Source organism: Etheostoma spectabile, chromosome 10, assembly GCF_008692095.1.
Source record: "Etheostoma spectabile isolate EspeVRDwgs_2016 chromosome 10, UIUC_Espe_1.0, whole genome shotgun sequence".
In the NCBI taxonomy this organism is placed as follows: domain Eukaryota; kingdom Metazoa; phylum Chordata; class Actinopteri; order Perciformes; family Percidae; genus Etheostoma; species Etheostoma spectabile.
In genome coordinates, this window is record NC_045742.1 from 23,187,530 (window position 1) to 23,198,519 (window position 10,990).

The following is a 10,990-nucleotide window of genomic DNA, read 5'->3' on the forward strand; positions in this document are numbered from 1 at the left end:
CTAGCTAGCTGTCTGGATTTACCCTGCAGAGATCTGAGGCACAGTTAACCATAGTCCTCAGAAATTTTAAACCAGAGTTTAAAATGCAAAAAAACACAAAGAAAGCAGAAGGAAACAGACATTGGCAAAAGGACATGCATCTGGTGGAATTTCCAGTGGCACCGGAGCTATCCTTGAAGTGGAATGTCGTGGATGTAGACTATCAACAAAGGGTTAAAAGAACACTAAATTGCCATTCCTTGAGCCTTTTCTTCTCTAACCAAGATCCCCCATTTAGTCGGGTCAACAAATACCAGGTGTAAATACAAAATGGATGTGGATTAGATTTTATCATCCAGATTCACATCACATGTCAGTATCAGTTGGAAACGGGGCCATATAGAGGACACATTCATCTTCAATATCCACATTAAGAGATACAGTACTAATTAATTGAATATAATTGAACGGAAATAAGTTGTTCTATCCCAGATACATCTCTAAAACTACTGCAAAGGGCGCCTGGATAGCTCATTTGGTAGAGCGGGCGCACATATATAGAGGTTTCTCCTTGACGCAGCAGGCGCAGGTGTGACTCTGACCTGCGGCCCTTTGCTGCATGTCATTCCCCCTGTCGATAAAGGCCTAAAAATGCCCACAAAAACTGCAAAGGGATACTTTGGACTATGAAATGCAGCGAGGTGTATTTTTTTGGGGTTTTCTGTACCAAATATTTTATATACGGATTAATGATAATCTTACTTTCACCTTTCTAAAAAAAACACACAAAAAAAGAGCATTGACTTGACTAGATTACTGTGTGTTCTGTGGCTCAATAAAAAAACATTTTCAAACATAACAAATGCAGTGAACTCTGACCGTCCTGGATTGTAGACCTCTGGCTGCTGAACTGGTGATATGGATCCCTGTGGTCCCGCCGCCTCCTGTTGGCCACACCCACTTCCTCCCTCTTAGGAACCTCACTGAAGCCCAGCTCGGACTCACTATCTGACTCACAAACACACATACAAACCAGTCATAGCTAATAATGTTGGTTTGCAGCAGAATACAAGTAAGAGTGTAGGACTGGTGTATTACCTGTATGTTTGAGCTGGAGGGAGTCCGGGTTTTGCATCAGGTTTCTAGGTTCCATGTTTCTGGAGTTTGGCCTTCGGACCGGCGCCTGGAGCCGAAGCCTGGCCATGTCAAATACGTCCACCAGGGGACGCTCATGATGTCTGCACGAAGAAAGACAAGAACACACGAAGGCTTACACACCTAATTGGCATCCGTCAATCATATGGCACAGCAGAATCCTCACACTTGTTATTAACCATAAAGTTTGATAAATAAGGGCACACCATGGCTCACAGCTCTTTAATCAGAAACAGCAATAGATAGGGCAGAAATGTATAATGGCATAAAAGACACAGACTGACAGCTCACCTGTCTGTGTCTCTAAGTTCCTGAGCTGTTTAAAAAAAAAAATGAATAAGTGAAAGTTTATGAGATTAGATAAACATAAGATAAGACAAGCTTGAAGCTAGAACATTGCTGTGCCACCATTGTTTTTGGTTGCAGGAAACGCCGGAAAGTGTTAGAATCTCAGGTGATGTTTACAGAAACAAATTCTATTCAAACAGAGAAGAAGTTGTTATCCATTTGCTATCGTGTAACATGTATTGTGAAAGTGTATCATATCCCTTTTTAATTTTTACTGATGATTTTGGTCAATACAATCTAATAATTTAAAACATCTGCTTAAAATCTGAGAAAAATGTATATGCCCTGTTTTATGCAAATTGTATAAGCAAATACATGGTGTCATTGCGCTGTCATTACAGAGAAAGCCCCGTGTGTGTGTGTGTGTGTGTGTGTGTGTGTGTGTGTGTGTGTGTGGTGTATCTAACAAAAAGAACTTAGCACACAAACGTGCATATTGGCTCCCTGTCCCTGCCAAAGTTCAAACCAAGACCATTGCTTGCTTTCAGCTATCCATTTTAACCATTAATTACTTTTAGCTATTTTAAGTTTATCCAATGACTTGGAGACAGACACCACACACACACACACCACACACACACACACACACACACACACACAGACACACAGACACACACCTGTCTAGTTCCTCCCAGTCGCTCTGCAGCAGACGGCCCTCCAGCCGTTTCTGTTCACTGCGAAGCTGCCGACGCAGCGCTGACAGCTCGCTGAACACTTTGTGTTGGTCACCTGGAAACGCACAATCGCAGTGTACATGTGAAACAGTGCTTTTAATACCAATGACAACAGTTTAAACTACAAGATAACATCACAGATGGGACACTAAGTAAATGGTCCAGGAAGTGTGAAACAAATTTTACTGCCTGTTTTTCAACTGCCTGGCTGATACAGTACCTGCAGCTCGGAGTTGATTCCTACAAGCAGGGACAGGAGGGGACTGGAGACCAGATAAAGAGCGCTCCTGAAAGATAGAAAAGTGAAAAGGTATTCAAATAGAGATACCCAAAGGGGGAGAGAATGCATCCAGGAAAGAAGTTGCTGAGAACATATCCTTTTTTTATACAGAGACAAAAAGTGTCTGGGCGTGTGTGCGTGCATGACTCACAGACAATGGGGCAGTTGAATGCTGGCTGTCAACAGTGGGGGGCCTGGGGGTGTACTGGTGTAGCCCATGTTTCCTCTGCAGAGCCGGGATTGGAGGTGAGGGCTCCCTGCAGATCTAAGAACACATACTGCATAAGAATTTCATAAAATAAATAAAAATGTAACTTGATGGTTGTCGGCCACTGTCTGTATAACTCAAGTCTGCCAAAGAGGCAATATTAATGTCCTGGTACACAAAATGTGTCCTAGGTCTGTCACATCACTGGAAAATGCAGTATTACGCACCTGAATCAGATCTGAATGATTTTTTTAAAAAAATTAAAAAGAGAAAAAAAAAAGAAAAAAAAAAGAGACTGCCTCTGTCTGGAGGATAGCTAGATAGTTGAGAGTTGTGTGCATCCTTGAGAACTGTAAGTCTTATAATTTATGTTATGGTGTGTCTACCTGCAGTTAGTCGACCTGCCCCCACTGTAAAAAAAAATCATTAAAAAAAAGGAAACACTGGAAGTAGTTCTCACTGTAAATGCAACTTTTGTCTAAGATCACCTGCAAAATGGTTCTAAGAAAAACAATCAAGTCTTGCCAAGCAGAACAACACTGTAAAAGGAAGCAGGATCAGCCAGTGGCAGCAGAGGCTGATAAGATAATTTCCCCAAACAATTTAGAATGTCAGAGCAGAAAAAAAAAGGACCATGACACACACCTGTTGTGTTGTTGATCCGCTGTGGTATTGCCTAGTTATCCAACGCTGTCGAAAGTGGTTCAGTTAAGACAGAGTACAGACGGAAGCAGTTGGTGAAAGAGAGTTCTGTGGCCCTACGCCTTTTTTACCTTGTGCAAACAAAAGACCACAAGCTGACAACACAAGTGCAAAGGAGGGCAAATAGTGCCAGCTGCAACAACTCACTGCCAGTATTCTAATGAGACCGATTACAGGGCTATTATTGAAAGCTTGCTAATTACTGGATAACTGTTGTAAAATAATTATTTAGAAAAGTATGTCAAATTTAAATGATATTGAGACTTACAGTTTCTAAATGTTACAGATTCCCATTTTACACTTGTTGTCTTAACTTTTAATGTTGAGTGTGCACCTCCTGGCAGCCCCGTGGCCCTCTGCTGCGTGTTGCAGCCCCCCCTCCCATTTCCTGTCTTCAAGCTATCCTATCAATTAAAAAGGTCCCATGACATGTTGTTCTTTGGATGCTTTTATATAGACCTTAGTGGTCCCCTAATACTGTATCTGAAGTCTCTTTTATATAGACCTTAGTGGTCCCATAATACTGTATCTGAAGTCTCTTTTATATAGACCTTAGTGGTCCCCTAATACTGTATCTGAAGTCTCTTTTATATAGACCTTAGTGGTCCCCTAATACTGTATCTGAAGTCTCTTTTATATAGACCTTAGTGGTCCCCTAATAGTGTATCTGAAGTCGATTTCCAAAAATTCAGCCTTGGTGCAGAATTACAGCCACTAGAGTCAGTCTCACAATGAGCTTTCCTTAGTACGTGCCATTTCTGAGTCTGTAGCTTTTGAGAAGGAGAGAGGGGGTGTGGCCTTGACCAACTGCCACTTTGCTCGTTTGAAAGCCATGATGTCTCTCTCTCATGGCCGGGCCAAATTCTCTGGGCAGGCAAAGCAGAGAAAGGGGGGTAACCAAGATTCCAGATCGGCCCATCGGAGCTTTCATTTTCTCAAAAGGCAGAGCAGGATGCCCAGGGCTCAGTTTACAACTATTGCCATTTCTAGTCACTGGGTGACCATAGGCAGGCTGGGGGAACTCATATTAATGTTAAAAAACCTCATAAAGTGACATGCCATGCCATGGGAACTTTAAATGCCATAAAAGCCCCCCAAAAAACGTTTTAAAACTAAAATGGCCAATGGTTTAAATTGTCCCACCTGACATTTTTAAATGTGTGTAACCGTTATTATGAAACCCCATCCTCTCTCAGTCCATGCATTTTCCTAAAATGGGTTTATTAAATCATCTAGTGAGTTTTGGAGGGTGTGGTATAAAAATAAAATGAAAATATGAACATTTATACCATAAACGGCCTGTGTGTGTCTGTGTTTGATCTGTGATGAAAGAGTCTAAAGGCCATAAACTGACTTTTAAATAGTTACTTAATCAAGTCGTAGTTATTGTTTAAAAAAAATAGATCAAAATGAATAACTTAACTGCTTCAAGAAATGCCATTTTTGTGAGAGCTGGCGCTTTTTCGGCAGTGGGAAAATATACCCGCTCTGCAGTTTTAGTATATGGAATGCTGGCTTTTCCAGTGTTAATGATCTTTAATGAAAAAAAAAAGTTAAATTAACTTTCAATGTCTCTTAATTGCAGTGTGGAGTAAACTAACCTCCTCCACCCGAGCCTGCCTCTCCCTCTCGTACTCTCTTCTCACTGCTGCTCTTCTCTCCTTCTCTTCTGCTTCTTTCTTCTCTCTCTCAACTTCTTTCTTTCTCTGTTCAGCCAGCTTAATCAGCTCTTCATTCTTGGCCTTTTGCTGAGGGACAGGAAAAAGAGCACGGCAGCGATAGATAAGAGGGGTAAGGGAGGGGCAGATTGGGGAAAGGGGGGAGAATTGGAGAGTCAACTTTAACTGCCATATTTTATGTAATGCAAATGTTGTCACATTTTCCTGCAGAGTAGCATTTAGTAATAATTAAGGGACTATTAAACACAAGTGTGACAAGCTCCTCACTTCCATTTCCTTCCGTTTCTTCCTCTCTTGTTCTTCATCATACTCCCTCTGGATGCGAGCCCTCTGCTCCGCCAGCCTCTTTTCCTCCTTCTCCTCCTCCAATCTTGTCTGTTCCCTTTCTTCTGCCTTTTTACGCATTTTCTCCTCAATCTGTGAAAAAAATAAACATTTTATTGACCACATAAACCTGTTTACACAACCCCAAAACAAATTTTACTTGCAAAACTTCAAGTAAGGCCTGAAACAAACCTAGCTCTTGTTTATGCTGGTGAAATTTTACTCAAATTTAATCGCAGTTTACTACAGGCAGCTGGCCAAATATCTAGAGAACAGAATGTCCAAAAGGATGGACGATGCAGCAGAAGTGATACCCGACGAGACAGCCTACCATAAGACAGTAAAAGTAGTTTGGAGCGGTACCTGCTGTTTGAGGTAAGCTTTGTACTTGTCCTGCTCGTGGAGCTGTTGTTGGCTGGGCTGGTTGGAAAACACATTGCCTCGGGCAAACTGGGGAGTTTGGGCATGGGTAACACCTACAGAAAGATGAAAAAATTAGTCAATTTTATGCGAGAAGCACCAAAGAACGTTCTTTACCTTAACAAGACTCTCCCAGAGCAGTAGCTGACGACATCAGTATATTAGAAGGTGAAGTACAAACCTTCACTGCCATGCTCTGGTGCTAGTGTAAGCAAATATGACGCTCTGTACGTAGAGCTAAATGCTTCTCTAGGCATTTATAAAAGCAGCAGTCTCCCTCTGTTTTCTTTGTATTTTACAGTGCTTTATTATGGTGTGGAAGGTATGACTAAAATATCTGTGTTACTTTCAAATGCTGCATGTTCCAGTGCAGGCTGTGATGCGAGAGGTGTTTTAATGTGCATGGCTACAATACACTGCAAAAAAGATGACTACTGTACCAGAGAGCCTGTCGCTAGTGTCATGGCTACTGCACTCTGCTACAGTACCGGAGACAGAGAGCCTGTCATTGGAGTCAGGGAGCTCCGCCTGGCGGGCCGACCTGGCAGCCGTGGCTCTCCTCTGCCACTGCTCCGGGTTGATGTAGGCCTCCTCATTCACTTTGTGCATCTGGTTGAGGTCAGCTGGCCACAACAACACCAACAACAGGCAAGAACTTATTAGTGGACAATAGAGTGTGCGTAATTATCTTTCAGGAAAAAAAATACCTACAAGAAAATTCCTTTTACTGTACAGGAACTAAGGCCTGCTCCATGAGTATCTTCTTTTAAAAGCTGACTAAAAATATCTTGTTTTCTCAAGCCTTAAGTTTGGTGAAAAGTGTGTGGTAAATTATTTATCATAGAATTAGCATTTTAACACACACACACACACACACACACGCACACGCACACGCACACGCACACGCACACGCGTGCACGCTTTTAGTATGCAGCACATTGAGTTAGCGCATGTTGTATGAAATGTGCTATATAAACACTACCGGTCAAACGTTTGGGGTCACTTACACATTTCCAAACCCCACCATTATAGACAGAATACCAGCTGATCTGAGTGGGTGGCTGATCTTTAATGAAATATCTATATCAGCAACCATTCATCCATTGTTCCAAAGGCTCATTCTATTTACTAGTGTGATACAATTTTCAAAAACTAACTAAGAATACACTGGAGAAGCCATTATTAAGCACATAATGTAATCTGAAAACTGCTACCCTGGTTTAAAAAAAAAACAGGATCTCAGCTGGTATTCTGTGTATAATGGAGTGAAATGGAAATTACTAAGTGACCCCAAACTTATGACCGGTATTGTATAATCTTGACTTGTATGTAACCATGCTGTGGGACGCACCGATAAGGTTTCCAGTACTGTCTCTGAGTGGGGCTCCTCCACCTCCTCGGCCCCAGGGCTGGTGCTTCTTCATGTCGGCCTCCAGCCGGGCCTCGTGACGCTCCCTCTCATCCCTCTCTAGACGCCTCCGTTCCTGTTGCTCTTGGATCTGCAGTACAGGATATTCTAAGTTACATCCAAATCCTCAAATGACAACACACTGTTCTTCACTACATCTTCTCCTGCTTTGTTTACAGTATTTTCCAGACTATAAGTTGCCCTTTTTTTTCATAGTTTGGCTGGTCCTACGACTTATAGTCAGGTGCAAATTATATGTAAAAATATATACAAGGTAACATATATTTTCAAATTGTTAATTTATACTGAAAACATTACCGTGTACAGCGGAAAGAGGGCGCTCTAGGCTTCTAACAACTACACTCACCTATAGGATTATTAGGAACCATTCCAGTACTGTGTTTGACCCCCTTTCACCTTCAGAACTGCCTAATTCTACGTGGCAGAATTAACCACCAGCTTGCACAGTGGTAACAAGCCATGATGGATCCATGTTCTCATTCTATTTACGCCAAATTCTGACTCTACCATCTGAAGGTCTCTACAGAAATAGAGACTCATCAGACCAGGCAACATTTTTCCAGTCTTCAACTGTCCAATTTTGGTGAGCTCCTGCGAATTGTAGCCTCTTTTTCATATTTGTAGTGGAGATGAGTGGTACCCGGTGGGGTCTTCTGCTGTTGTAGCCCATCCGCCTCAAGGTTGTGCGTGTTGTGGCTTCACAAATGCTTTGCTGCATACTTCGGTTGTAACGAGTGGTTATTTTAGTCAAAGTTGCTCTTCTATCAGCTTGAATCAGTTGGCCCATTCTCCTCTGACCTCTAGCATCGACAAGGCATTTTCGCCCACAGGACTGCCGCATACTGGACGTTTTTCCCTTTTCACACCATTCTTTGCAAACCCTAGAAATGGTTGTACGTGAAAATCCCAGTAACTGAGCAGATGTGAAATACTCAGACCGGCCCTTCTGGCACTAAACCATGCCACGCTCAAAATTGCTTAAATCACCTTTCTTTCCCATTCTGACATTCAGTTTGGAGTTCAGGAGATTGTCTTGACCAGGACCACACCCCTAAATGCACTGAAGCAACTGCCATGTGATTGGTTGATTAGATAAATGCATTATTGAGAAATTAAACAGGTGTTCCTAATAATCCTTTAGGTGAGTGTATATGCTGCTTCTAAAGACTCCTCCTCCTCCTCTTCGTGACGCTTTTATTGACTAAAGCAATTTATAGTCCGGAGCAACTTATAGTCCGGAAAATACGATAAATACAATTATTTCCAACTGACCCAGTGATGCATTGGGTAAATTTGAGTGAATTATATCACTGACAAATTTATTGGGATGCCTATTGTGTAAAACAAAGTATAAAAAAAAAACTCCAGCCAACAGTCATAATCTTTCAAACAAATATAATCTTGTTACCAAAACAATTGGTAACTCTGGCTATTTTGAGGTTTAATGAGTAGCAAGTTTATGTTCACATTTTAGTTTAACTTGTCACATGTTGTTAAATGAAGGTTGCAGGTGCAACAGTTCTACAACATATGCATGTATCCCACAAGGCACAGAGCATCAGACACCATGATTCCTGAATTTGAAACAGGAATCGGTACCTTTGCTCCCTCAATTTACATCATAAAAATGTAAACACTGCCACACTGGATTTTTTGGGAATCCGCCCTGAATCTTTAAAAATTATAAACAAAAACACAGATCAGTGTCACTTCTGCAATCATCTTACATTCATGTCACCCAAATGATGTGTGCAATGTGCATCATATGGATGGGTGCACTGCATATGGTTTACTGTGTATCAACAACTACAACACAGCCTTGAGGATGCATTGCTTGCAGACATAAGACAGATATAATCAGGTCATCACAAAACATTCTTTGTCAACACATTTAAATAATTTAAGAAAACAATAAACCTCAAAAGTAGCCTGCCATGGGAACACAGAGCTGCCTGTGGACACCAGTCTGTCAATAATGCTGGGGAAAAACAAAAAACGGCAAACGCAGCAGCCGTGTATAGGCCTATGTCGATACAAGTAAAAACGATATATCGGCCGGCCGATAAAATCTGTTTATCGCCTGCAGTGGCACAAAAATGCAAGCTTAAGGGGGTTGTAGAGAGGATCTTTGTAGCTTCAGCATCATAGAGCGACTAGAGGAGAAAGATGAAGGACTGGGATGGGATTGAGGTGGCACTGGGACATGAAGGCACAGCTGATAAGTGGGGGATTCCAAACACTTCTACAGCCAACTCTAAGGACAAATGAATGAGGATCTAAGGGCGTGGCATTAACTTACACTATAGCCGTCAGTCTTAACTAGGTCCATTTTACCTTGTTGTTAAGCCTGCTGTTGCATCTCCTGGAAGCTTCCTGCCAACATGTCAGACTAGGATGCAGTGAAAGTTCAAAGTTACCTGCAACCACAGTATTCTGTAATCCCCAACACTGTTCTTTCCAACCAAATAGGACCCAAGCCGAGGTGATGCTCTTCATACACAACCCATATTGTGGGTTTACCCCATTATGAACGTTGCAATGTGTTAAAGGTATGCATAGTGATAGCCAAATGATGCTTCATTAAGCTCTTTGAAGCATTTCCTTTATTCTCTTCTTTAAAGAAAAATCCTTTAGGAATAGCAGCTCACTGTGCTTTCAATACTTTGTTTAACAGAAAGCACCATCTAGTGGGCTCAGAATATTAAGAAAATTCTTCATTTGGCCATCACTAGGTATCCAACAACATGAATGTACAACTACTTTACCATCTTTAACTAACCATGCTCAGAAGCTTAATCTTTAAATGCATATTGTCTCCATTTTAATGGTCATTATAAACAGCATCCTCTATGATAAGACATAATATTATCTAGCAGGTACCTGGTATTTTAAAAAGAGGTGCTCAATCTGCTTTTTATGTAGTGATCAATTTAGATTAAATCAACATCCATTAACGTTTTGCTGTGCTCTTAACTCAAGCCTCAGCCTGCCAATCATTGTTTAGATTTATTCTAAGAAAAGCACAAATTGGAAATTTCGTCCGTATACCTGTTGGTTATTATAATACAGTCATTAGATCTCCGCATCAGCACAAGAGTTCCGGGTGTTGTATAGAATAATTCTAATGGACAATGAAGGAAATATGTAGGTTTAACCTACCTGTTGTTTCAAAGACTCCCTGTAGCTCAATATCCTGTCCTGGGTTGATCTGGATCCGTCAGAAGGGAAAACCCTGACTTGCGAGTCGACAGCAGCAGCCTCATTGCTAGGCCTGTCAGGAAAGTTGCACAATCACACCATGATTTTGCGATTTCGTCCTGTCACCATGTCTTATTACAGCTTGCTAAAATGACAAGTCAGTTTTTAATCAACACAAGCAATTCCATTATGGTCACTAGTCAACTCTCCATTATAATGGGACATAAAACATATTACCATGTCCATTCTGTTAGGTTAGACATGATAAAGCGGATTGGAATAGGTTATTTGTATCTGTTTTTGCTTGTATACATATTAGTTTCATTGAAATGTGTTTAGTTGGCAGTAGGTCTGTGCAATAAGTCAAATTTTGATTGCGATTTTGGCTCCCAAAAAAAAACCATGTAATCGACAAAAGCGATTATTTAGCACATTACATTTTGCAAGTAAACTCTTATTGTGTCTTGTGTTCAGGGAAAGGTTCACAGTCCAAGGTAGTTTCACTGTTGATTTGTTTCAACTGTTTTGCTGTTTTTAAATTCAATCAATCTTTCCAAAAGAATAATAGTGTTAAATAATTGTGGTTTCTTTCAA

The 10,990-nt window shown here is 41.1% G+C and overlaps 1 protein-coding gene across 2 annotated transcripts in view; it reads right to left on the bottom strand.

Annotated features, from left to right (window-relative positions):
• Nucleotides 1-10,990, bottom strand: part of LOC116696576 (centrosome and spindle pole-associated protein 1) — a 29,122-nt gene that overhangs the window by 3,600 nt on the left and 14,532 nt on the right. The window contains exons 13-24 of one of the 2 annotated variants that reach the window (XM_032527649.1): nucleotides 10,358-10,469; nucleotides 9,533-9,571; nucleotides 7,121-7,268; nucleotides 6,210-6,392; nucleotides 5,713-5,825; nucleotides 5,293-5,442; nucleotides 4,948-5,094; nucleotides 2,588-2,701; nucleotides 2,377-2,443; nucleotides 2,100-2,211; nucleotides 1,078-1,217; nucleotides 859-987 (exon numbers count right to left, since the gene is read on the bottom strand). In XM_032527649.1, coding sequence (XP_032383540.1) covers nucleotides 859-987; nucleotides 1,078-1,217; nucleotides 2,100-2,211; nucleotides 2,377-2,443; nucleotides 2,588-2,701; nucleotides 4,948-5,094; nucleotides 5,293-5,442; nucleotides 5,713-5,825; nucleotides 6,210-6,392; nucleotides 7,121-7,268; nucleotides 9,533-9,571; nucleotides 10,358-10,469 — 1,454 coding nt within the window. The remainder of the gene's footprint in view (nucleotides 1-858; nucleotides 988-1,077; nucleotides 1,218-2,099; nucleotides 2,212-2,376; nucleotides 2,444-2,587; nucleotides 2,702-4,947; nucleotides 5,095-5,292; nucleotides 5,443-5,712; nucleotides 5,826-6,209; nucleotides 6,393-7,120; nucleotides 7,269-9,532; nucleotides 9,572-10,357; nucleotides 10,470-10,990) is intronic. The other variant, XM_032527650.1, reaches the window with a different exon arrangement.